Source organism: Drosophila willistoni (assembly GCF_018902025.1).
Source record: "Drosophila willistoni isolate 14030-0811.24 chromosome XL unlocalized genomic scaffold, UCI_dwil_1.1 Seg142, whole genome shotgun sequence".
In the NCBI taxonomy this organism is placed as follows: Eukaryota; Metazoa; Arthropoda; class Insecta; order Diptera; family Drosophilidae; genus Drosophila; species Drosophila willistoni.
Window position 1 is genome coordinate 5,315,372 of NW_025814053.1, and position 27,749 is coordinate 5,343,120.

Genomic DNA, 27,749 nt, shown 5'->3' on the forward strand with positions numbered 1-27,749 from the left:
TGTTGGCGGCGTTGTTAACCAAAAAAAAAAAAACCAAAACCAACAAAAAAAAACCTCACGCGTTATTTCTTTCGTTTTTTTTTCTTTGCTTTTGTTTGCAATTTTATTTTGTTATTCACGCACTATTCTCGGCTTTGCGAGCAACGTTTAATTCGGTATTGTATTTTAGCGACGCTTCTCCACACACACGCAATTAACAATCATAATAATAATAACAATTCGGCCGAAATAGGGACACGAAAAAAGTATCGCTATTATCGAGTATCGAGCAACAAAACAATGAATTCGCCCACCTGAGTATTCGCCCATCCAAACTGAATATTTGCCGAACCAAACTGAATTTTCGCTTCGAAAATGAGTCGAACTCAAGCATGTTTGAGCCAAAACTTCGAACCGATGAGCCAACATCAAGTGGGCCGAACCTCAAACATTTTGCAAACTACCTAGATATCGATAGCAAATACTGGTGCGATAGCGATTAATGACAATCCTTGAAATTTGGAATATTTTAAAATTCAACCAAAATTAATAAATATCAACTTTTCAGAAGTTTCTATCCCAGGATCATTTGAAAATTGGAAAACTTTGTGATTGCGATTTTTCATTGTTTTTTCTCTATTTGTTGTTTATTCCCGATATCTCACAATTACCAATTACAATTTTTGTATTCAAATTGAACATTTTCATAAAATCATTTGCTTTGCGAACTTTTTTTCCTTTTTTTTTTTTATTAATAATAGCCACACAAATTTTGTGGAATTAAAATTTCTTCTAGAAACTGAAACCAAATTCAATTAATGATTTCCAAATTTGATTAATAAAAGCTGCCACTAAAATATGCATATATTTATATAAGTTGTTGATTTAGTTTGTTTGTTTTTTTGTTTTTATCTTTTTATTTTGTTTTTGTTGTATTTATTTATTTAATTAATAATAGATTAATTACCATACACTTAACCGAGAGAGTCCTATTCGTAGCCATACATACTAAATATGCACAAAATTTATTTCATCTCTTTTTTTTTTGTTTTGGGTTTTTTTTTTTTTTTTTGTATTAAAAAACACAAAGCAAAGCAAACGCAATGAGAAGAAAAAAAATTACAGATAAATCAAATTTAAAGTAATTGCGCTTTATAGAAGAAAAAGGGGTGATAAGGGGGCACAGGATTGGGGGGCGGGTCGTCAGGAAGAACTCATATTGCATAAAGTTTTTGGGAGATGGGTGGGGGAGACGGGGATGGAGGCTTTGTTACATAATTAAAGCATAGGACAAATCGTTTGAAATACTTAGATCGTATAGAAAATGTTTATATAAAATAAGTGTCACATAACAATATACTTTTTATCAATCTTTTTTTGTTGTTTTGTTTTATGTTTAATAAATTTTTGTGTTTTTTTTTTTGTTGTTTCTTTTTGTTTTGTTTTCTATTCCATCAATTTGTTTAGCTAATTCCAGCAGTTTTTGCCTTCATTATTTTTCGATTGTATTTCTTTTTTTTTTTTTGTTTTAAGCTGTCTGCTAAACGTATTATATATAGTTAATATATATATATAGATCGATTTCTGTATAGGCTGTTGATGTTGGATGCATTTCTATATACTCGAGCGACTACTCCCTTAATTGGCCGCTCCATAGACATTCTCATCGGAATAGGCTATATACAGGAAATAATCCTCTTCATGATGTTCCTGCAGCATAATGAAAAATGGAATTAAGTCCTGTTGAAATTCAAGTTGATTTTAAACACTCACCTGATACAATGAGCCCATGGTAGCCGATGTTGGTGGAATGACATTGTTCACAAAGAAGAATAGAGCATCTTCGGGACGCAAATGGATGCGTTTGCGTATGAGAAAATAGAATTGGCCCACAGTTAGATCCGATGGTACCAAATACTTTTTCTTATCCAAATCCCCAATGCGAGCCTTTGGTGCCTTTTCGACAATCACCTGAATTAGACAGAGATAGAGATAGGGTGATGGTGAGTAAGTGAGAGGGTAAAAGTTAAATAATTATACAAAAATTTTGTACTGCGCCTTTTATTAAATTATTTTGTACGTGTTTTCCCGTGTTCGTCTTATTATAACGAATACGTGATACCCTGACATTAGATAACAAAAATTATTCATGCAGGCGTTTTGGAATGCAGCATTTTTCCAAGTATTTCTAAATCCTTTTAACTATTTCAATACTTTTATTAATTTTTCGGCTTGTTTTTTTGAACCACAACTTTTCCCATATTCTCATTTGCAAGATTTCGTTTGTTCTTCTTTTTATTATAATCTCTGTGTTTATTTTTAGTTCAAATTTTCACATCATTTCATGATTGTTTCTCACAAGGCCACAAAGAACAAGAACATCATTTTGATGACCTTGACTTTGGCCTGCAATCGAAGAAATATGGAAAATACTTTTCCCAAAACAAAGTTTAGATGACTCAACATTAGTAATCGTGAGTTTCACAATATTTGCTTTATATGCAATGACAATTGGTTCAAGGTATAAAACGGCTGATATAGCAGCATGTGGCTGATTTTCTTACACTTATTGATTCTATACAGTTTTTAACCCAAATTCTTTCTCATTGATACTAAATGATAAATTTGTGAGGATATGACGGATTGTCGATGAAATCCTAATAGATTTAAACCACTTTTTTTTAGCACTATCAATTTAAAATTTTCCTAATTTAGGACAATTTCATTCTCTTAGTGTCCTAAAGGATAAGATTAAAAAAAAAATCCTTGGAATAACAAATCTAAAAATTGTATAAAAATTAATTTTTTAACTAAGAAATATCTTTGAAATCTTTTGAAAAACTATGAAATTTTGATAAACTTTCTTTTAACACATTTCAAGGTCACCAAAAATATGTTTTAAAGTATTCTTCTTTGTTTAGAGTATAAAAACTTCGTTAATATCTTAGCAAATTGTGTGGACTTTAGAATAAACACTTTGACTTTCAATATTTTCCTTAATTATGTTTATAATTATCTTTTGGAGTAGGAAGAAGCGCCAAAACATAATGAATAATTAACAAATTCTGGTTTCAATTTCGAGTTTTTGTATTGAATATGTTGCTAATTCTTTGTTCGACGTCATTGGCCTTTGTCAAGGTGTCTATAGGATATATTTTTGATAGAATATATATTTAGATATACATATGTAGATATATATACTATATAGTTGTATGACCAGCTGGCCTCGCCACCAATTGGTCAGCTGTTATGTGATTTGTCTGGTTGCCAAAAACAAACAAACAAACAAAACAAGCGAAAACATACAAAATTTAAATATTTGATGATAGAGAGAGAGAGAAATTTGGTTAAAAAGGATGAAATCTATAAAAAGCAACAACACTGGGGTGACAAGAAGTAGGAAAAGGAAAGCAATAGATAGAAGAGATAGATAGAGAGAGGGGAAGTACCATCAAAAAGGGAAAGCAGAGGCATTTTGCTGTTGCTGCTGATAAGGATGTATATTTCAGGTCTTTTGGCATGATGAAATTGCAAAAAGTGCAAACAATGGGGGGAATGACTAACAGTGGAAAACAAATCAACAACAATAACACAAAAAACAACAACAACAAAAAGGTAATATTAGCAATCGCGATTTGTGCTTATGCGCAATACTTGTTTTTCTTCTTCTTATTTGGCTATTTGGCTGTTGTTGTTTTTCGCAAAACAAACCAAATTTGAAACAAAAAAATCACAAAAATTAAAAACAACTGGTTCTATGGTTTTCTGGAACGCGGGGAGGGAAGACTTCGGGCTAGAGGGTGGTTTGAGTAATGAAGGCAAAAAGCACAGGTGGAAAGAGAGAGGGAGTGAAAACAACAACAACAACAGCTGAGCAAAATAACTGAAACTACATAGCTACTCTCCATCTGTCCCCCTCCGATCCCCACACCCTCTTCCCCCTTGCTTATATACCACTAGATCGCTCTCTTGCTCATACACACACACACACAGACACCATCTAAGGAGAACAAAGCAGTTTTTCTGTGTGTGTGTGTTTTGGGCTTGTGTTTGTATGTGAGGGTCAATTTCGTTTTTCATATGAACTCTTTTAGTGGCTTTTCCATCTATACTCTAAACTCTGGTCAAAGCTAACTAACATGCCTAGAAAGTGTATATAATTTATATAATTATATGCAATATTATATAAAAAGTTAGCAACAATTACAATTTGCGCATTATTGATTTTCCCCCGTATACACACACACACACACACACATACGAAAAATAAAAGCGACAGCAACAAAAACGAACGACGCAAAACAAACGCATACACACACATATGTGTATTAATGTGTATTCGTATGTGTGTGTGTGTTAATGTTGAAGTGTATTTTTTCTACTTACAGGCACACGGTCAGGATATTTGCGACGAATTTTATCACCCTCGGCACGTCTCTTCTCAAATGCATGCTCCTCTTTATATTGGAACTTCATGATTGTTTGTATTAAATTATTAACTAAGAAACGCAGTTTATTTTTTTTTTGCTGTATTCCTCTCTTGCGCACTTTATTTTTATGTATGTCAGCTGTGACTGGCTCTGTATGTGGTGGTTTTATATATATATATATATCTTTGTGTGTATTTTAGTCGCAGTCGGCGTTCTCAACCTTTCAGAGCAGAAATTGAATTTGAAATGCAAAAGCAAAAAACTAGGGATGTTTAAAATATCGATACGATATATCGTGGTATCGATAACTTTGCTCAAATGTTGTCGATATGTATAGCTTTGCTTCGAAATTGTCAATAACGCTAGGTTTGTTCCGATAGCGTCGATAACTTTACTCTGACAATGCCGATAACGACAACTTTGCTTCGAAAATGACGATAACGATAGGTGTCTGTTATGGCAATAGCCTGAGCAGGTGGCGCCTGTGAGCGGGGACTATTTTGCTCGGGTTAAAAACAAATTCAAAAATTTAATTTACAAAGTAATTTTTGCGAAACTAAGGTTGGAAATTCTTATTAGAGTTCAAACTGAAGTGCAAAAATTATCTTTGTGTCGCTTTAGGGAAATTTGTGTATCCCTGGTATTTGTCCCCCTTGTTTTAAATTTTTTCAACTCCCACTATTTTTGTAATATCGATAACTGCTGTTGTCAAATATCGATGTTTTACAAAAATGCAAAACATCGATACATCACAGATAATATCGATGGTTTTCCCACCTCTAAGCTGCTGGCAGCTATTTTTTTTAACAACAAATGCAAACGCAAATGCATTTTTAAGCCTTTAAAGTTTAACCCAGCCAATTAAAATTCCATCCCAGTACCGTAAACATTACCCTGTCGTCAGGAACACCGTGATGTAAGGCGTCGCAGAGAATTCCAAAATCCAAAAACCCACAAAAATATACAGAAAATTATGTAAGTGTGTGTGTGTGTATGTGAGTGTATAAAGCTAGTTTTAGTAACCAAATAGCGCTTAATGTTGCTGAGACAAGTTAAAGACATAATGTTGCTGCTTTTTATTACCTATGTTAGTTGTTCCCGTTCCCCCACACACAAAAAATTTCTGCCTGTGTGTGTGTGCGTGTGTTTGGGTTCCAGGCACCTGTGCGTGTAGCTGTATGAGTGTTGCTTGCACAGTGGTTCAAGGCAGTTTTTTCGAATTTTAAATTCTAAAACTGAAACTTTCGCTTGAAAACATTTAAAATATTTGACCAATTTAACGTTTAATTTAATAAAAAAAAATATACAAATGACAAGATGTTGTTCATATCACAAACCACTGTGCTGCTGTTGCTGTTTGACCGTCGCCTGTTAACTTGTGTGTGACTGTGTGTGTAGCTATTTGGCTAGCGCATTCGTCATTTGTTTTAGTTTAAAATACAAAAACAACAATAACAACAGCTCATATACATGCAACGACAACATGCCAAGAGCAGCTGCGTCAGCTTTATATATAAATAAATACATATATATATATATATATATATATGTGAGTGTTTGTGTGTTAGCTCTATTGACCAGGCTTTTGATATTAGCAATAGTTGCTATTTATATATTAGCCAATGTTTACGAATTTTTATTTATCACTATCTCTCTCCCTTTTCCAGTGCTGAGTGCTGCATCATGCAGACACAACGAAGGATTGGACCTGGTGCTGGTGCTGGTGGAGGTGGCCCACCAGTCTGTCCGAATTGCCGTTGCCAGCTCTCACATCCAAGTCCCCGCCAAAGACGACAACAACAACAATTGCTGCAACAACAACAACAACTTAATTATCATCAGGGCACATCAACAACAATTTTGGATGATGATGATTTAGATGATTTAGACGATGATGAACCAGAACCCATTGTCATGGCATTGGGCCAGCAATGGCATTGCGATTGCTTCCGTTGCTCTGTATGCAATAATCATCTGCATAATTGGTATTTCGAACGCGAGGGCTTACTCTATTGCCGTGAGGATTACTATGCCCGTTTCGGTGATGCCTGCCAGCAGTGTACGGCCGTAATTACGGGACCCGTGATGGTTGCCGGCGAACATAAATTCCATCCGGAATGCTTTTGTTGCACAGCCTGCGGTTCATTCATTGGCGAAGGGGAATCCTATGCTCTCGTGGAACGTTCCAAACTCTATTGTGGTCAATGTTACGGCAAACGGAATGGCAATCAAACGCGACCTACATCCGTTTCCAGTAATTCGGCCAACTCATGTGAACTAGATTCTAGAGCACGGATAACGAAAGCTGGCAAACCAATGCATTCCATACGGCTGGTTGAGATTCCGAAGGATGCAACACCCGGTTTACGTGTGGATGGCGGTATACCATTGGATGATGGTTGTCCCACTGTTCGGATAACTGAGTAAGCATATTGCACACTACACCCCCTCTTTCTCCTCTCCCTCTCCCTCTGTGTGAGTGAGTGTCCACTGGAATTCCAAATTGCGTTCAGAAAGAATTTTTCCTTCTAACAATTAAATAGTTCATATTTTTGGGCGTCTAAAATTATTAGAGATTTTTATGTTTTCTTGTTCAATCTGCCCAATAACATGAATCCATCTTGTGGCTTATCTGTCGTATGCGTAATATAATACACATACGACAAGTATTTCCACTATGTTAGTAAATCTTATTAAAAACTACTCTACAAATTGAAAATGGAAAAGAAAATAACTCAAATTGTTGTTGGGCTAGCAAAGTGATCCATCAAAATGTTGTCAGCATTTGAAAAATTAAATTAAATAAATTGATAACTTTTATAACGACAACAACAACGTTATAATGCAGCAGCCAATTCAATAGGTTTGCTTGTAATTCTAATTAAAGTATTTTGGAATTCTTTTGACAAAAAAAAAAACAAAAACACCACACAGACATTTTAATAATTAATATAGCCTACTAATTCTCATCATACTAATATTGCAACATGGTTATGGTCTCTATATTCTTTGTGTTTAAACGATTTCATGCTCTCATGTAAAATGCAGTTTCATTTGTAAATTTTATGGTCGCTTGGGTAAATATACCTTCTCCCTGCTAACCTCGATGGCCGAACGTTGTTGTGGTTCTTATAGGTAAAAAGCACGGATAATCGAAACAGATTTCGTTTAAAGATCCATTTTTATTCGTGTGTGATTAAGTTTCTCTCTTTTTGTGTGTATCTTCTGTCTAGAATCGATGTTAATTTAACAAATCTGCATATTGGTGATCGCATTTTGGAGGTCAATGGTCAGCCCGTGAGTGATTCGTCGGTGGAGCAAATCGATAAACTGATACGCAGTAATGAGAAGATGCTGCAATTGACGGTCGAACATGATCCAGTGCAAGTTTGTCGATCCTGCAGTCAGGCGGATATACAACGTGCCTGTTCCGCTTCCACATTGGCCCTGCCCTTGAGCACATCTGCTTCGAGTGTCGAAGTGGGACGAAATCTGTACAAAACCAACGATCTAACGCTTCAGCAGACGGCGCCTCCGCCTGGAGGGACAAAGACAAGGAAATTGCGACAAATTTCATCAATGGGCAGTAATATCAACAATAATCACAATCACAACAACAACAGCACCACAACAACAACAACCACAAACAATCTTTCCGCCATTGTTAGCAATTGCACATCGACTAGCCTTAAGGAAAAGGAACGCTGCTCTAGCTTATCAAAGCTCCTGGATGATCAACATACAGCCCAACAGCATTCAGCTCATCCGCAATTATATGATCTTTCGCGAACACAAAGTTGTCGCGTTGTCCAGAAGCCGCAGCGAATATTTCGTGCCACCGATTTGGTGATGGGTGAGAAACTGGGCGAAGGCTTCTTTGGCAAGGTCTATAAGGTGACACATCGTTTGAGTGGCGAAATAATGGTACTCAAGGAATTGCATCGTGCCGATGAGGAGGCCCAAAGGAATTTCATTAAAGAGGTTGCCGTTCTTCGTCTGCTCGATCATCGGCATGTACTCAAATTCATTGGCGTTCTCTATAAGGATAAGAAATTGCACATGGTCACCGAATATGTGGCCGGCGGTTGTCTCAAAGAGCTCATCCACGATGGGCGGCAATCGTTGAGCTGGTCACAACGTGTTCGCCTGGCCAGAGACATTTCCTGCGGTATGAGTTATTTGCACTCTATGAATATCATTCATCGGGATTTGAATTCAATGAACTGTTTGGTACGCGAAGATCGTTCCGTAATTGTGGCCGATTTTGGTTTGGCGCGCAGTGTTGATGCCCCACCTCGTTTGCCTGGGGCCAATACGGTGGGGGATGCTGCTGCCGTATGGTCACCCGGTGGGACATTGAAACGTAGCAAGAGCCGCCAACGACGTCAACGTTATACGGTTGTGGGTAATCCCTATTGGATGGCACCCGAAATGATGAAGGGTCTCAAATATGATGAGAAAGTCGATGTCTTTTCGTTTGGCATTATGCTTTGTGAGGTGAGTGTCTCTGTCTCTGTGTCTGTCTCTGTAAAGGAAATGCTAATTCTATTCCCATTCCTGAATCCTTTAGATCATTGGACGCGTTGAAGCCGATCCCGATTATATGCCACGTAATTCCGATTTCTCACTCAATCAGCAAGAGTTTCGTGAGAAATTTTGCTCTCACTGTCCGGAGGCGTTTGTTAAAGTGGCCTTTGTTTGCTGTGATCTCAATCCGGATATGCGTCCCTGCTTCGATACCTTGTATATATGGTTAGAGCAACTGCATCAGCATTTGGATAGTGGCGCCGAATCGGCACCAGAACTTTTGCATGAGATTGAGAATTTCCAAGAGAGCAGTAGTTACATTAGCTCTGAAGATGCTCTATCGCCCACATCCCAACGTAGCTTGGATAATCTATGTGAGACCCATGATTCGCCTGTGAAATCGGCATCAGGACAATTGCCAGCATTATCGGCAACATCGCCGCAACAGTTGCTGGCCGAGGAAAAGGAGAATGTGATAATGCGACCACAGGATATACCGAAATCACCGCATTTAGGCAAAGATTTCTCACCCACAGGTGAACGTTTAAGGGATAGCATGCGGGCACGACGTCGTCAGAGATTTTTGGGTGCTCAACAGCAACAACAGCAACAGCAGCAGCAGCAACAACAACAACAGCAGAATCATCGAGGTTTAACACCAGAGACTACATCAACCGAACGTGCCCTTAAACAGGCCTTGAAAAAATGCCGACCCTTTGGCGAGAAGGGTTATCTAGTGGATTTGCGTCCAGGCGGAGATCTGCAGTTGCACGATGTTCGTGATTTGAATAATTATTCCGATGTGGATTCCAGTTGTGATACAAGTCTCAATTATCATGAGATAAACCAATTGGATGCAATTCAACCGAATTTTGAGCTCAAAGTTGATGCAACGCCGCTGCCTAGTGCGCCTGCTCCGACTGCTTCTCCGACTCCGCCTTCTGCAACACGCCCCTTACCGGCAGCTTTAAAGCATTTCTTTAAAACACCGCCAGTGGCCTTGAAAATGTTTCAACGTTTGGAGCACGAGGCTAATCTTAATGGTGGCTCCGCTGCTCCACGCGCTCAACGCATAAATCAAACACCAATCTTCGGACGTCGTCATTTGCCCATTAAGACCACAACCAAGACGCCGCCTCCAATGCCCACGATGTTAAATCAAGCTGAATCTTTAGAGCATTTAGTTGGAGTTGCCAAACCGCCAACGATTTCGCCATCAAAGCGAAGTAAGGCTACCCTGACAACGACGACAACAGCAACAACAACAGCTGCAGCTAAACCAGGACCAATAGCAAACACAACGCTCATTTGTCATGCCGAAATGCATAGGCCATCATCACAAGCAGCATCCGGAATTTCTTCATCCCACAACGATTGGCTGGCCAAAAAGCATAAATTAACCTTACCCTTGGTACCAGTAACAGCAACAACAACAACAGTTCGTGCCCCCCTAACAAAATCCCTAAGGACAGGCAACAATAATTCAATATCACCCACGCGACATATAAGAACGACCAGCAGCAGGCCAGGATCACCAAGTAAACATTTAGCCCAGAGGCACACGGCAGCGACAGCTCAGCGGTTAAATAGTAATGGTTAGACATTTAATCGCCCTCCAACACATGAGAATTGTATATGCTAATACTCGTTTCATTTCATTTCAGTGTCCGCCTCCACCCATAGCAACACAACAACACGCCTCACCATACTCAGTCCGGAGAAAGTGCATCGTTTGGGTGCTCGTCTCAGTGATCAAAAGCAAAAGTTACGCGAAGCCTCAGAGACAGCAGCAGCGGCAGCAACGAATAGCAATAGCAGCAATGGTCATGGACAGCATCGTTCTGGAACTGGTGGAACTGTTGTTGTTGGTGGCAACAATCGTCGCAGAATACCTCCGCCACCGCCAGTGCGTGGCATTAATCGTTAGCATTCCCTACCATCACCACCCCACCTCCCAACAAAAGGCATTCCATTTAAAAACAAAAACCAAAACGACAAACAAATTATTATTAATATAACGACACAACAAACAAAAGCGAATTAGCCCGACCACACACACAGTTTCTAAAATTGTGTGGAGATGATAAAGACGATAAAATATGAAATTAATCCAGGCAGCTCAAATTTATACCACGAACCTTCGATGAAAACGCTTTCTATATACCCTTGCAGAGGGTATTAACCAAGAAACCCTATATATACCTTATACACAAGTCGGTCTGTGAGAATAGCACTTACCATTCCTAATTTCTAACTATATATAAACTTTAATCAACTAGAACTATAACTATGTTACAAAATATTATCTATAACTATGTAGAATGTCTTCCATAAGCGAAAATTAAAAGAACTCCTCCTCCTCAGTTCCAGTTCAAAAACTTTCCAAGAAGCGCACACAGGATATAGACCTAAAATATATGTAGATAGATTATCACATCAAGTAAAACTGCAAGGGTATTTCTATTAACATCGGTAACACCGATGTTAAGCTTAAGGTATTATTTTACATTTTTCTCTCTATTTTTTTTTTTTTTTTAATATTAGACACTTTTTTGTTGTATTTTTCATACAAACTACTTACTAATAAGGTTAAGTGCCTGTTAAAATATAAACAAAAAAGAAAACAAATGCAATATTTACACATACAAATATATAAAACGCGCAAGACATACAAACATAAAAAAAAAATGGATTTGTATAAAAAACAAAAATCTTTAGTACATAAGTTTAACCAGGGTTAAATTGTAACTGAAAAAAACTAACGAAAATATTGTTCCCCTTTCCTCAAAAGAAACTAATTTTATTCATATACGATAATTGTTTAGTTGTAAGAAATGTCCAAAATAAGAAAGAAAAACTGGAACTAGATATATACATATATGTATGTAATTGTTATTGTACAGTAAAAATTGCAAATTCAATTAATTTATATACTATATAGGTATATGTATATGATTATAAACCATTTAATGATTGCAACTAACTTAAAGTAACTCGAACTGACAAAAAGAAAAAAACAAAACAAAACTTTGATCGATTTCAATTATCTGTTTGACAGATCAAAATTGAATTTTAGTTCGTTGAAAAAAAAGTTTCAAAAACTCACAAAATGAACTTGAAAATTTTCCTAAACTTGCCTATATATATACATACATATATTACTAAATTTTACCCTATCTGGTTCCAGTTTTAGCTCAATAATAATATAATTAAACAACTGCTAAGCAATTCGAAACGAACGAGATGGATATAGTGAGAGAAAACTTGTGCCATGACCCATTAAGTGGGCGAGCGAAAGAGAGAGAGATGTGTAGTTGGTAGTAGAGCAAAGAGAGGAATCCAACAGCAAACCCACTAAAAACAAAAGACAAAACAAATAAAGTATATAATTATAATTAATTTTTTTATATATATATACATACATATATATACACTTATACATACATATATATATATATATATACAATGCACATTCCATGTTAGTGTTTAATTCTAATTTATTGTGGCATAATATTTTTATGTATCATTCATTTAAAACATAACTTTGAATATCGAATTTGCTCAATATATACATACACATAGATAGATTTGTTTTCTTGTTTTTAATTGTAATTTTTTTGTTCTTTTTTTGTCCCTTGATTTACAAGTAGGTTAGTAATTATTAGTATAAATAAAACGAAAAGAAACGCTCTAACTGTTCATTCCATACAATAAATACTTATGCTGTTCTAACTGTTATATGCTCTGTGTGTGTCTATTTGATTAAATCCAGTGCCGGATTTGGCTTAAAATATGAGTAAAGGGTGTTAGGACATGAATGAAAATCAGTCTAAGACTTACGAATTTACAGATTCGCAAAGATAATGTTCGCATTTTCGACAATTTCCAGCCGATTATATCTCAGTTTTATGGCAAACACTTAGATATTTTAAAAATTGATTAAGTTTGTAAAAAAAAAAAAATATCATCATTTGACTAATAGCGCAATAAAAAAATGTTAGAAAGCTATATCACTTTCGAAAACCTTTTGAAATTCGAAAAAGTAACAAATGTGCAACGTTAAGGGTTTTGTTAAAAAGTTTTTAATTAACTTTTGTCAATTTAGATGGTAATTTATTAAATGAATTAACAATGAATCAACCTTTCAGTAATCAAAAATCTTTTACAGCGCTTTTTCGGCACGGATTATGTTTATTAAAAAACCCATTTTCCCCACTTATATAGATATGTACATATATGGTTTTTTTTAATAAAACTACAATATTTGAACAATTAAAACCATATATGTATATATAAAATGGAAATCGGAATTGAATAAAATTTTTTGGTCAAAAATGTGAGAGGTTGTTTCGATTTAATTGGCGGGCAGTACGACGTTTCTTATTGGAATCCATAATTTGAAGGCAATTGCAACTAATCTGATTGGGTATTTAACTTTAACATAAATCCTTTCTATAGCTGACAAAATGATTAAATTATTAGAACTATTGTGTCGACAGAAGGATTCTTAGTTACATTTTGATAGATTTCCAATATGTATACACACATATGTATGTACATACATATGTATAACTATTAACTTTTGTTTCCGCCTTCATTGTCCTGCTACTGCTGCTCCTGCTCCTGTACATCGCGGTACAGTTGCTCATCTATTCAAGTGAATTGCATTGTCAATGCATATGTATGTATATGTACATACATATGTAAATGTGTATATGTGTGTATGTCGCTATCGAAGCTTTGGCTTGCACCTGCACACACCTACATACACACATACATGCAGGAGTGTAGAACCTGGTCCGTGGACCCAGTTGCCTTCCACCCACAAGTCCTAAATGTTCTATATAAGCATAGTTTTTTATTCCCAGGAAGCTTTGCTCAAAGGATACATACACAAAATACGGAAAATAAAGGGCAACAAACAACCACAATGACGACAGGTTGTATGTATACATATGTACATACATACACACATACATATATTCCTCCATCGTGGAATTTGTCCCAGACCATGGTTTCGAATGGATCGATTGTACGAGCTACGAAAAAAAAAGAGGCGTACCCACACACAATAAAAATCAATGCAACTTTTATATGTATGTATGTATATGTATGTATGTATGTACATATGTATGTATGTGTATGTATACATACATGCGCACAAAACAGATACACTAATATGTATATTCTATACGTAAATATATTAAGTGGGTGTGTGTGTGTATATATTTCCTTTTTCCTGGGTCTCCCAGGTTCATAGGTTTACAGAACAGTTTTCCTTTTTGTTTTCTTATTGTTTTTGTAATGTTATGTTGGCGATAACAGCGACAGTTTTCTTATTCTGCTTTTAATTTCATTAACAGCTCTGTTAAAACAGCTGTTCCATCAGCAAGTTAAACACATATAGAAAGAGAGAGCGCAAGAGCGAGAGAGCGAGGAAGAGCACGCAAGCAAGCAACATTACGTATTCAAGGTCTACATTTGTGTATCGATACCCCCAAAAGTAGTCAACCCCAACTCCTCCCCTTCGTTACCCACCCGAACCCGAACAAGACTTCACATACACATACATGTTTTTATATCTTACGTACAATTGTACATGGTCTACCCCTCCACCCCTCCTCCCTGTACGTTTATTCCGTATCCAAGGATTGTTGGAATATTGGGGGGTGTTGCACGAATACTCGTGTTCGTCACAATCGTCGTCGTCGTCGTCGTATTCGTATTTAGCTTTTGCTTATGACGTGCTAGCACGTACGCAACTGTTGTATGTGTATGTATGCATTATATATGTATCAAAATATATACATACAACATACATTTGTACGTACATATGTATGTACATATGTATGTATGCATGGTTGTGTAGATCTGTGAAAGAATCGATGAAGGAATGACTGAGAGAGGGACAGAGGGAGAGCGAAAGAACACTGCGCTCTAAAAACAAAATTAGTTCCAACCCAATTGCCAATTTGTTAAACGTTTCAGATACAAAATACTACGGGTTTTGGTTCCGATTTCTTGCAAAACTTTCATTCCTTGGCCTCGAACTGGTTTAATTCACCAACTAGAAGGTCTTTCTTGTGCTGAAGCTTTTATTTTGGTTACACAAAACAAACGGGGTTTGCATCTCTCTCAACAGATGAAAAAAGTAAGGTGTTAAAGATGATAATTTTTACCACTGGGTACACCCCTCTGCTACTTACACTTCTTAAGAATTTGATCACTTTTAATTTTGCGCAGTGTAAAGCAACACACGCACACACATACACCTTTCAGTTCGAGTTCGACTCCATTGCTCGATGTTCGCCCCCTTTCGCCCGATGTTCGCCCCTTTCCCTTGATGTTGGACTCGAATCGTGTATGACCGCACAAGTTGCATCGAACGAAAGAGTTCGAAGGTAGGGTATCACGAGGGGTTTGCCTTTTTGCCGTTATTCTGTTGCCGAACGTTGTCGCGTCAAGTTGTCCATTTCTTTCACTCTCTGGCAGGCACGCATACGGCGGCATATCTACACGTTTTTTTTTTTGGTTTACGCTGCTCTTACCGCGCCGCTGCCCGCCCCTTTTCGTCATCGTCATCATCGTAGTAGCATAGTGTGTAGTACTAGAGCGCGGTCTCTGTACGTGTCTCTGCCTCCGTCTCGCTCTCGCGCACTCTCTTTTAGTGTGAATCGGAGAGGAAATACATACACAACGACGACTAAACCGTAAACGCGTCTCTCCGTGTGTGTGAGTGTATCTATGTGTATGCATAGAAGTGTTTGTTTGTGCTTGTGTTGTGCGGCGCAATAGAAAAAAATTGTTAAAAAAAAGGAAAGAAGAAAAACAAAAAAAATAATAATAATAAAGAAGTAACAACGCCAAAACTAAAAAATTTGAAAGGCCATGTAAGAAGCGTCGTCAGCGAAAATCAATATCAAAGAAGAGAACGAAACGGGAAGAAAATGTGCCAAAGAGCAATGATAAAAATAAAAGCAGCAGCAGCAAAAGCAACAAACACTGAGCGTTGTTGTTGTCGTCGTTGCGATAGTAGCCGGCAGCAGCTTCTACAACAATTTGAGCGGCAATTATTAAACATTACTTTTTATCGATAATTATCATCCCCCCAACAACAACAAGCAACATCGTTATCAACAACAACAGCAAGGACATACACAAACTGACAGAAGCAGCAAAGTAAAAAAAAAAAAAAAACGAGAAAAAAAGTAACAAATTTTTTGTATATTTTTGTTTTCTTCTCGGAGAGTGAAGTGTATAGAAAAAAGCAAAGGAAGGAAGAAGACGACGCACAAGGCACGAAAAAAGGAAGAAAACAGAAAAACTGGGGCGACTTGAGCGCGCGTAAATTTGGGTCGTCGCTGTGCTGCGCCATTCCATTGGCGGCGGCTACTTCCAGTGTGTTTCTTGTGTGTAGAAGAAGAGAATAATAGTAGTAGTAGTAGTTGGTGTTAGTGTTATATCCCCTGTGCATCATGTCGTTGCAAACGAAACGCCAACATTGTTATCTCTGCGATCTGCCCCGCATGCCCTGGGCCATGATCAATGACTTCTCAGAGGCCGTCTGCCGTGGTTGTGTTAACTATGAGGGAGCCGATCGCATTGAGGTTGTATTGGATGCGGCCAGACAAATGAAACGCTTGCATCCGAGTAGCAAGCGTGCTCTCGAAAATGGAGAAGTCGTTGTTCTTCAACAGCAGCAACAAGCAGCAGCTGCAGCGGCAGCAGTGGCTGCCGGACTACAGCAAGTACCCGGACCTCCACCGCCACATCGTGTGGCACCATCGTCTAGCACCGCCTCAATTGTTGGTCCTTCGGGTGCCGGAGGTGGCGGCGGTGGTGCTGGTCCGTTATCTGTGACAGCAGCAGTGGCTGCCCATCATCATCATGCGGCCACTGTGGCATCATATTTGCCAGTCCCAAGGATTGGACCTCCACCTCCCCAACAGCAGCAACAGCAACAGAGCACGCAGGGCCTCATGGATTATCCTGCTATTAAGCTAGAATCCTCACCACACGACGGCGGTGCGGGCGGAGTACGACCCGTGCGCATCTCACACATGACGCCCCACCATATGCCTCCGACAACATCACAAAGGCAACCACAACCAGGAGTTGGTGGTGGCGGAGGAGGAGGCGGTGGTGGTGGTGGCGGCGGTGGCATCTCCGGAGCCGGCTCCTCAGTGCCCCCAGCTTTGTCAGTCAATTTAAAGCGTCCACCCTCTGAAGATATTGATGATCCAACACAACCGCATGGTCCACATTCGGTCGAATCAGCCGGACCTGGTGGTGGCCTTGTGGGCGGACCAACGGGTGTGAAGCGTACTGCTCTGGTCGTCGATGATCCCAGTGGAGTGAGGCCACCATTGACCCGTGGTGAATCATTGCCAGCCGCTGTCAGTTATGTGCCAGAGAGGCAACTCAATTTACGGGATAAACAGCAGCCCGTTAGGGCACCAAGTTTTGATGCTTCAACATTTAAAGCAGGTAAGAATGAGCCAACAGATTTAAGATTCACTTCCAATTACCCCCACCCTTCTTCTTCCCCACAATCTATAGTCATATATGTAACGATTGGTTAGTTTGACAAAGAATGCTGTTTACTTTTGTGTAGAAGAGAAGTAGATTAGATTTTAAATTATCAGGACGGTTACCTCCTACATACATAAAATTTTTCTCTGATAATAAAACTGCAAAAAAAAAAAGCGATAATAATAATGATAATGCTTTTCCACTGATGATGAGGAGCTGATCAACTCGATTACTATTAAGAAGGCAATGAAGAGGAAGGGATTCATTTCCTTACATTATCCCCTTCTCCTCTAGAGGAGTATAGGGAGATAAGCGAGTCAGAGAATCTGGTACATGAAAGAGATAATGCGTATGTGTGTGTGTATCGTCCTCTTGTCTTTATAAACACGAAGAAGAGGGACAGCTGAATTTGGTGGGAGAGAGAGAGGGGGAGGCCTTATCAACCTCACAACTCTTAGCATAAGTTTAAGAATGACTAAGGAGAAGGGGAGATGGGTGGGGAGGTCTTTTGGGGAGACAACGCGATGGACTTGAAGCTGATAACCAGGGGCGGTCGATTAGATAATGCACACACACACACACATACACACACGCACACTCATAATCAGCGGGGGCTACTACAGAAAAAGGTTCGAATCTTATCAATTTTTCCCAGTTCCCCGGGTTTTGATGCCGCATGATGCTGCTGCAGTTGGCGGTTGCAGTTGTTGGAACTTCCAGTCCAGGCTCGCTCTTTAGGCCACACAACAGATACACAACACACACGTAAGCGCATTTTGCAACCCTCGTTTCGTCTCGTTTCGTTTCTTAAAAAGGGGGAAGAAGGCTGCTGCTGCCGCCTGGCTAAAGCCCCAGCCCTTGCTTCTTCTTGCTGCTGCTGCTGCTGCTGCTTGCCTTATAAGGGACATGCGCATTGAATATGGGGAAAAAATTTACAAAATATACATACATATACATACATATATGTATATAAACACATACTAAGGGCTGCCGCAACCCGCAAAATGTAATAAAAACAGAAACGTGCAAAAAAACAACAAAAAAAAACCCAAGTTACCTGCTCTCCATGTAACTGTGCTGGATGTCTCTCTCGCTCTCTCTCTCTCTCTCGTTCATGTTTGTTCAGTGGCAAACTCGTTTCGATGCGTGCTTGCTCGTCATGTGTGTATGTGTGCGTGTGTGTGAGTTGGTTGTGTATATTCCTCTTTGCCTTTGCGCTGCGCGCGCAAAACGTCATTAAACTTGTTTTGGTTTTTATTTCGTCTTTGTCTCTTCTCTGGCTGAGAGTACCTCCTTTTCCCCCGCTTAACCCAAACCCCCTACGCTTCTTGTTAGCTGTTTTACGTTATGCGATAACAAGTTGCACACACACACGTACATACATGTATATTTAGTAGTGTAGATACATTTTAGTTGGTATACGGAATTACGGAACGAGCCTGCAATGATCATACATACATAAATAAATATACATATATATACATATATATATGCATGTACCTACTTTCATACATGTGTGTGTATCTGTCTGTATCTGTGTGTGTGTGAAACGTAAAGAAAGAAGAAAAAAAACAACACATTTTTTTGCGCATGCCGATGCCGTCATCTGCACTGGCAGAGGAACAGTGGGGCAAATGTAGAAAAATACTGTATATAAATAAAACTTGATTTAAGAACTAGTGTAGAACAACTGGGGACGGTAATTAATGGTTATTTCGTTTATCAATTACTTCTATTAACTTTAGAAAAGAGAGAGAGAGAGAGAGAAATAGATTAATAGATTACGTACAATTTTTTGCATTTTCACTATGATTTTCAAATTATTAATTATTTATTAATGAATATATTATTTAACAGTAACAGTTTCTGAAAAAGAAACACTAGGTTGCTTTATCTGCAATGGTGTATTTACGTAGATTTTTCATCTGATTTATTAATATTAATAATCGTATTGCATAGTTTTTGATTTTCATCTCATTTTTCCAAAGGTAATAGAGGTTATTTATATTCGACATTCTCTTGATTTTGTAGGATATTAGTTCCTATATCAGGTTCTCACAATAAATCATCACGTATGTACATATTGTGGAAGTATTTTTTGTATGTACATATGTACATACATATATGTATTTATTAAGTTTGTGATTTCGGATTATTCCCAAGAAATCAAATGGAATCCGGGCAAAGTCGTTTTGGATATTATTTTTTGGGCTGATAACAAATTTCAGACCCCAAAAGTCCACATACATATACAGTAAATTTTTCTGCCTTTTTCTATCAATGAAAACATGATTAGAGGGGAGCAAAAGCCAGTCCGTCAGTCAGTCAGCAACAGAGCAACAAACAAGAAACAACAACAACCAACAAAAAACACAAAGCTAGCGGAATAATGTTGTTCTTCTATTACGCGTATCTATTTTGTTTTTGTGTATACTAACAAATGTTTATGTATACATGTACATACATTCACACATATACATATATACATACATATATGCACTATGTAAGGAAACTGTGTTTTTTTTTTTTTTTGGGGCAACTTTACGCCTCGTGCGGAGGAAGAAGAAGAAAAAGTGCCTAATACGGTTTGGGCTTGCTCTTCGGTTGAGCCTTTTTGATTTTGTTGTTTCCTTCTCAAGAAATCCTCCAGCCAATTGTCTGTGTAATCTCTCTGTACTGTTATATCCTTTGAACTAGTAGTATTAGTATTAATTCAATTTCCGCATTAAATGTTTTCCCTAGGATTTTCCCAATATCTGAAACATTAAACAGTTGATAAATCGTGTCCTTAAAGTCGATAAATCATATTCAAACTTACCATAGATGGAAAAAATTCTCATCAATTTAAATTCGATCAAATTAACACAATTTTTGGCTTTGAACCAAAAAATAGGCGAAGAAAACTTTATAACTAACTAACTTTAGGATCACAAATATTGATTCGGACATAATATTGGATTGTAAACACTTTATATAAGGTATAAGGATGTCATTCAAGTTTATTTATACATTGTGAAAATATCTGAAAAGAAAGGGTATACAAAATTTGACATAATTAAAAGTTTTTTCTTTTGACCGGCTTGCAATTTTAGGCACGTTGCTGCTGCCGCTTGCCATTGCTAAAATGGGGCAAGGGCCAGGGGTAGTTTGTGGGCGGGTGGGGCTTGCACAGTGATCCACATAATTTTTGTGAATGCACTTTAACAATGCATTTCCTTTTGCCCAACTGAGTATTATGTTTTAATCTCTAATGAGTATATCTTATCAGCTTATCAAAAGCATGTGGTATAGAGATAGTGATAAGGAGAGAGAGAGAAAGAGAGAGAGCGAGAGAGAGTGATAAGAAAAAAAGAATTGCTCGATAAGATAGAAAATGTGGCAGCCGATTGTGTGTTAGTTAGTAGTAGAGTCGTCGTCGTTATCAGTTCAGTTATCAGCTATACATACATATGTATATATATGTAAATTTTCCCACATTTCAAATTTCATCAGAACACAAAAAAAACGAAAGAAAGAAAGAAAAAAAATGAACAAATATAGTTCAAGCTAATTTTGTTGTTATTTTCTTCTGTTTCTAGAGCACTTTAACTGATAAGAAGCTAACGCGGCCTGACATTTTGTAGATTAGTATTAGTTTCTCCTTCAATTCGAAAAGCAAATACACCTAACTTAATTCTTTTGGATTCGTCGTCGTCGTCGTCACTTTCATTTGGGCTTCCCATACTTAGACATATATCTTTGTACACACAGCTGTTTTTTCTTATCTTATCAATGGGTGGGTGGGGTGTTTGGGAGGTAGGTAGGGAGGGAGGGGGGCGAGAAAAAACCTACTTATCTAATCTTCTACATTGACTGATAAGAACACGGTGCAAACGCAACGCGGGGATGATAAGGAGCTAGTACTAGGATTCTAATATTACCTTTTAACGAAATCTATTTGCTCATTGAGATAAGGTTTTCATATCATCATTAACGGAAATCAATCGATAAAATACTTAAACACTTGGATTGAAAACGAGACACCCTTCATATAAGAACCCCCAAGGATAATGCATATTAGAAGATCGAATACAATTTCCGATCATAATATTGTATTGGGTGCGGTTCTCTCTACATTTGTACAATATCGGTTTTTGTTTTTGCTATTTGCCTTTGTGTTTGTTTTATAATAAATTTGACAAATGATTCATTCTCTTCAACACATTTTTTACTATATAGTGCAAAATCAACAGCAACAACAAAAACAACAAATGGTATTTTGTACCCAAACCGAGGCAAAACAAAAAAAAAAAAAACGAAAAAAATGTGCTAAAAAGTAATCTTATATGCTAAATATAGACAGATATAGAGGGAACACAGAGCAATAGCAGCGGAGATTGTATTGGATTGAATTGGAATCGTTTTGGGGTGTGCTCTCTATGCCGTCTTCGTCTCCGCCGCCGTCTCGGGGTGTCAGTGGAAATATGAAAACAAATAAACATTCATTGTATGTACTCCTCTTCCTTATGGGGGCGAGGGGCTAGTTGGGTTAGTTTGTTTGTTGGTTGGCTCCCCTTTTTGAAAATCTCTTCCATCGAAAAGAAGTGCATTCACCACACACATATTCTCTGAAAAAGGAACTTGTTTAAAAATAGAGACCCTTGAAGAAGAAGAATCGATACACTAGGAAGATGAGATGTATGTACATATGTTCATACCGAATTGAAGTTTGTATACAATTTATGTACATATATTTTTGAAGCCATTAGAGAAGACTAAATCGAAACCAATGGGAAAAACTATTAAGATATTGAAGTCCTCTTTTCTAAGTGAAACTTCTTTAGAATTTAAGGTGAAAATTGTGTCATTACGCATCCAGGACGAATAAAAGGGAATTATAGACCAAATCAAGAACGGGAATGTGTTGGGGAATATGGCTCAATTGCCGTTTTAGATTGCATTTCAAGCGAAATTCAAAATAAAAATGATCAAAAATTACGAAAAACCACAATAATTGTGTCATGAAGCGGACATTAACCTTAACCATTTTTGCTTACCGTCAATGTGAAAATTGTTTGAAACATTGTTGAGCTTGTATCCAAACTGCATTACCAATTTAGCGCTAAATGCAAATAGTATATTGACCACGGTGCTTAGCCTGCCAGCCGGCCGGCATGCCTGTGTATGTGTGTGTGTGTCTGTGGAACATTCTTATATGCATTTTGACTATTGAATCTATTGAATGGATGGATGCTGTTCTGCTGCTACTGACACACCACCCACCCAACCCACTCTCTGCTCCGACCACCCCCACCACCCACAACTGGGCTGATGATACATATGTATGTATGTATGTAGCTTGGTCTCTTTTCGTTTTCTAAGCATGCAAAATATAAACAATAGCTATAAATAAATTACACACCATTTTATATGGGCAGCCCACACACACGCAACAGACACACACACAAAAACACACGCACTCACCCAACAACAAAAACAAAACCAAATTGGCAATGTCGACGTTGTGTTGGTTTTTTTTTTGCCTTGCCGCGTAGGCAAAATGTTTATATACAAAAATATGTACATACATATGTATATGTATGTACATATGTGCATTTGTATGGATGTATGTATGTATGTTGATATAATACATAAACATAACAGCATACGGCTATTTCGTATGCAACCCACTGTGCGGAGTACGACGGCTAACTAACTGACTGACTGACAGCCAGCCAGTCCGGGGCAGCTCCACGACATTTGAGCCATGGGGCCGTTCGGCATACAAATTATTATTATTTTTGCCTTTTTGTGTGTGTACTTTAAGCAAAAGTAAATTGTGGCTACGCGTGCGCGTGCCTTGCATACACACACATATCAAGAAGAAGAAGAAGAAGAACAAGAAGAGGAAGAAGCTAAAGACAAAACCAGTGTACAAGAAAGAGAAGGGTAGGAATGAGAGAGGAGGGGGAGTAATCTTAACAGAGCCCTGTTAAAGCTTTCGGCTATGTAAATTGGTAATTGAGAGTCACGCGGTAGTTCGCCGACTGCGTGACGAACTACAAAAATCTGTAAAATCTATGGGGAAAGAGAGATAGAGAGAGAGAGTAAGTAAGTACATACACACACACACACAGACACACATAGAAATACTCTCACACAGTGAGTGAGTGGGAATGCATGCAAAACGTGAAACCGGCTCTTGTTTAACAGCAACAAAAACTGCATTCTGAAATGTGCTGCTGCTGTTCTCTCTCTCTCTCTCGCTTGCTTTCGCTGCCTGCGTCGCTGCTTTTATGACGTATGCATGCGCGCAACTAACGTTGACGTTTTGCGCAAAAACGAAACAGAAAAGAAAAGAAAAAAAAAATAAAACAAGATAACCAGCTGTGGCACAGTGGTACCAAACACGCAATGGGTCGGTGCTGTGACGTCGTTATGGCCGCCGTTGTTGTTGCCGTTGCCGTCGTCGGCGTCATGTCATCATGTGAATGAAAACTTGTTGTGTTTACACACGGGGGAGACATGGCAACATGTTCGTTCGTGCCAACTTCTAAAATTACATTGCCACAACAGAACAGAAGAAAACAAAAAATAAAACACAAACAAAAAGCCTAATACAAAAATGATCATACCCATTATCATAGTATAAAAAAGGGGCAGTTTGTGTTACCTGAAAGGAATTGACCAATTTGATGACGTCATTCATATTCTGTTGTTGTTTATGATGTGTGTAGGGTAACTCTCAAGTCGAATTCATCTTCAATTTGTTTTCAAATAGATTTTTTCTTTCTGATTCATTCGCATGAAAAATCGAAAGCACACGAACTATAGTAACGCAGCAGCAGCGCCCCCATTGAGTAAACAGTTTCTCGTTCTGAAGTATAGAAAAAAAAGTAAACTTACAATATTCCATATATGTATGTAAATGCATGCAAGTGTGTGCGTGTGTGTGTGTGTGCGAGGAATAGCCAACTAACAACAGGCCAAGGCCCTGCAAACAATGCACTTGACTTGTTGTACACAAAAAAATGATACATCTGATCGCCTTTACATGCATAGCTGCCCAACAACAACCTCCACATCTATCCAAAATCCCCTTGCTCTCCTCACCCCACCACACCACTCACATTAGTCAATTAAGGTCTGTCGTTGAACTCGCCATCTATCTATCCCATTCTCTTTTTCCCCTCTCTCTGTCTCTCTATCTCTCCCTCTTAGTCTCTCTCTCTCTCTCTTGTATCTGTAAAGTTTTTCTGTTTTGAACGATTTAAAAAAAATATAAAGATACAGTTATACGATTTTGTCCTGTTACCCATAGCAAAATCTCAGATACATATTATCCTAACCTCAAACTTAATTTAGGATTCGTCATCTCGAATAAAGAATAAACACAGAAAGAAGGGAATTTCGGTTTAAGGAAATTTAACAATATAAAAATCTATAGAACATAAAACAGAATCAAATTGGTTTAAATTGCATAAAATTTGGTTATTTTGGTTATTATTATCCCGGCCCATTTAAACCAATATAATTCTTTCTTATTTCCATGCAAAGTCCTAGATGGTTAGCCCAGTTGGCAGCTAATTGACCTTAGCTAATCACAATCTTTCTCTTCCATTGCAGAGCACTTATCGCCAGCCAGTCGACGCAATGGATCCAGCCCGCCATCAGGGCCTTTGCCACCGCGAAGTGTACACTCGCCAAATAGTTCGGGTAAGATGATGAAATTAAATTGAGCTTTTCCTGATAATCATATGTTACTTTACGCGTATATATAGGTTCCTCATCTGGTCGTCGTTCGTCGGGATCACGTCATGTGTCAAGCACAACTGTCACAAGCAGTGAGGTGGGCGGCGGCGGCGGTGGCGGCTCAAATCCCAGCGGCCAGGGCGGTGTACTAGGACCTGTTGGCAGTGCCAGCGGAGGTCCTGGCGGTGTCGGTGGCAGCAGTTCACAATTGAGCAGCTGCAGCAGTGGCGGTGGACCCAGTGGTAGTACAACCTCTGGTAACGGTGGCACCGTTGGACCATCCTCAGTTCTGCCACCCAATTCGGTTGGTGGCGATGGCAGCTCAGCGAGTGGCAACAATGGCGGTGGGCCAAATGGGGGAAACGGCTCTGTGGCTGGTGGTGGCGCTGGCGGCGTTGGTGGAACATCTGTCAATGCTGGTCCTGGCAGCAGCGGTAGTCAGCAGGGCACACCTGGTTCGGGTGGCATCAGTGGCAGTGGAGGCAATGGCGGTGGTCCAGGCAGTAGTGCACCGGGCAGCAGTGCTGCAACTAATTCAGCAGCAGCAGCCGCAGCGGCAGCAGCACAAAATGCTACCCTGAAGTGTACACTATGCCAGGAGCGTTTGGAGGATACACATTTCGTACAATGCCCATCCGTGAATCATCATAAATTCTGCTTCCCCTGCAGTCGTGAGAGTATCAAAAGGCAAAATGTAAGTTTTTGATGTTAATTCGGTGTAAATTGAGTGCAACTAATCTAACTCATTTTTGGTTTTCTTTCAATTTCCAGGGACTGGGCAATGAAGTATATTGCCCCAGCGGCGATCGCTGTCCATTGGCCAATTCCACCATACCTTGGGCATTTATGCAGGGCGAGATCACCACCATATTGGGCGAAGAGGTCAAGGTTAAAAAGGAGCGCGAGTCTTAATGTCCATTTTATTGTAAAAAGCTGCGCCGAGCTTTGGAGCACTTTTAAACTACATACAAACAAACACCCACACACACACACACACACACACACACATACACAATCACACATAAAAACAAAAAACACACACACACATAAACAGTGGCCACAGTGTCGTCCTACCAGACCAGACCAGACCAGCGCGCACCCTCCGCTCCGCTTCAAATTTAGCGGCGGAATAGCAGAGGATGCTAACTTTTTTGTGAGGGCAGGCGAAATAGCTTACGCCCTCTGTCCATGACGACCAACCTACAATATATATATATATATATATATATATATATACATATATACAACATACGTATATTGATACAAAAAATTATCCAATCCAATCCAATTGTGGTATCCCCAGGCAAGGAGGCGAGTCTACAATGTTTTTCAAATCAAAATCCATGCACAATGCACGATGCGTCTCTGCGTCGCTAGAGCGGCCAACATTCCATTTGTGTTTGTGGCAAATAATATAAACAAATTGACATAAATTTCAAATAATGCTACACAAGAGCTAAAACCAATCATGACTTTTAAATGGAGGCGCGCGTTATTGGGCGACGATGGCGATTATAATAATCTCTCCCCCCCAAATGCAAATTGTTAAATGGATATGCCATAAATCTTAATATAAGATGTATGTCTCATGATTTTTTGTTTTTTAGAATCGCCATCTAATTTAATAAGGGGAAAAATTTGTAACGAAAATGTAAAGGTTGTCTCTGAATCGGGGAAAGAAAACGAGAATTGAGATGCGCTGTTTGGATAATTTTGAACCACTTATATACATATGTATATATATATATGTGTGTGTATATTTTACTTTTTTGTTGATATTTTTGGAGAGAAAGTAAAACACCAAAAGCTTTTCGGAGCATTAACCAAATTTTTGAAAAATGGTGCAAAATAAAAAATATTTGCAGCCAATTTATAAAAAAAAAAACGAAAAAAGAGCAAAGAAGATTTCAACAAAAGTAAAAAAAAAAATGGAAAAAGAAGAAGACGAAGAAGCAACTACAACTTATACACCTAAAAATACACTTGATAGCATTACGATATATATAGATATATATCTATTTTTTTTAAAATATCATATATTTAGCAAAGCAAATGCATAAGAGCAAATGCAAAACAAAAAATAAATAACGTAAAACAAAAAAACAAAAAAAAAACAGCAAAAATGATAGAAAGAGAAGAGGACAACTAAGTAAATAAAGAAGAAAAACAAAAACTGTATTTAGTTTTGTACTACTACTAATTATTATTATTATATTAATTATTAATTTATTTTTATAGATGTTGCACACACCACGATCTTTTTTTTTTTACCAATTCGTTTTTTTTTTTTTTATTATAATTAATATTGTCTTATTATACATATATATATATATATAGTATATATATATAATATATTTTATAAATTATATTATAATTATATTTAATTTAAAGAATGAGAAAACAAATAATTGTACATATTTGCGTACCGCATAAAAAAAGAAAGAAAGAAAAATAATAATAATAATGATAACGAAACACACACACATAAATTGGAATTATAAATACAATATATATATACTTAATAATGTAGAAATATACAAAAACAACAAC

General features: G+C 38.0%; 3 protein-coding genes across 4 annotated transcripts; 2 read left to right on the forward strand and 1 right to left on the reverse strand.

The window, feature by feature from the left end:
• Positions 1-1,109: 1,109 nt before the first annotated feature.
• LOC6644665 (gamma-aminobutyric acid receptor-associated protein) lies at positions 1,110-4,653 on the reverse strand. Its single transcript, XM_002067536.4, has 3 exons — positions 4,366-4,653; positions 1,753-1,950; positions 1,110-1,689 (listed from the first exon to the last, which is right to left on the reverse strand). The coding sequence occupies exons 1-3, from the start codon at positions 4,453-4,455 to the stop codon at positions 1,618-1,620; spliced, it is 360 nt and encodes a 119-aa protein (XP_002067572.1). The 5' UTR covers positions 4,456-4,653; the 3' UTR covers positions 1,110-1,617.
• A 531-nt stretch (positions 4,654-5,184) lies between these two features.
• Positions 5,185-11,277, forward strand: LOC6644664 (LIM domain kinase 1). 2 transcript variants are annotated; one of them, XM_023176876.2, is made up of 6 exons: positions 5,187-5,384; positions 6,077-6,832; positions 7,458-7,544; positions 7,643-8,906; positions 8,980-10,531; positions 10,601-11,277. In XM_023176876.2, the coding sequence occupies exons 2-6, from the start codon at positions 6,093-6,095 to the stop codon at positions 10,861-10,863; spliced, it is 3,906 nt and encodes a 1,301-aa protein (XP_023032644.1). In that variant the 5' UTR covers positions 5,187-5,384; positions 6,077-6,092; the 3' UTR covers positions 10,864-11,277. The 2 variants fall into 2 exon arrangements, with proteins under 2 accessions (XP_023032645.1, XP_023032644.1); XM_023176877.2 differs by lacking the exon at positions 7,458-7,544 and having other exon boundaries at positions 5,185-5,384.
• Positions 11,278-15,769: 4,492 nt separating this feature from the next.
• Positions 15,770-26,924, forward strand: LOC6644663 (probable E3 ubiquitin-protein ligase IRF2BPL). Its single transcript, XM_002067534.4, has 4 exons — positions 15,770-17,423; positions 25,074-25,163; positions 25,229-25,893; positions 25,971-26,924. The coding sequence occupies exons 1-4, from the start codon at positions 16,412-16,414 to the stop codon at positions 26,109-26,111; spliced, it is 1,908 nt and encodes a 635-aa protein (XP_002067570.1). The 5' UTR covers positions 15,770-16,411; the 3' UTR covers positions 26,112-26,924.
• Positions 26,925-27,749: the final 825 nt, after the last annotated feature.

Coding starts and splice junctions, on each gene's coding strand:
- LOC6644663 (XM_002067534.4), top strand. CDS start 16,412: ATGTCGTTGCAAACGAAACGCCAACATTGTTATCTCTGCGATCTGCCC. Junction 17,424..25,073: donor TGCTTCAACATTTAAAGCAG/GTAAGAATGAGC, acceptor CTTCCATTGCAG/AGCACTTATCGCCAGCCAGT. Junction 25,164..25,228: donor ACACTCGCCAAATAGTTCGG/GTAAGATGATGA, acceptor GCGTATATATAG/GTTCCTCATCTGGTCGTCGT.
- LOC6644665 (XM_002067536.4), bottom strand. CDS start 4,455: ATGAAGTTCCAATATAAAGAGGAGCATGCATTTGAGAAGAGACGTGCC. Junction 1,951..4,365: donor AATATCCTGACCGTGTGCCT/GTAAGTAGAAAA, acceptor TGTCTAATTCAG/GTGATTGTCGAAAAGGCACC. Junction 1,690..1,752: donor CCATGGGCTCATTGTATCAG/GTGAGTGTTTAA, acceptor ATTATGCTGCAG/GAACATCATGAAGAGGATTA.
- LOC6644664 (XM_023176876.2), top strand. CDS start 6,093: ATGCAGACACAACGAAGGATTGGACCTGGTGCTGGTGCTGGTGGAGGT. Junction 7,545..7,642: donor CGTTGTTGTGGTTCTTATAG/GTAAAAAGCACG, acceptor TCTTCTGTCTAG/AATCGATGTTAATTTAACAA. Junction 10,532..10,600: donor TCAGCGGTTAAATAGTAATG/GTTAGACATTTA, acceptor ATTTCATTTCAG/TGTCCGCCTCCACCCATAGC.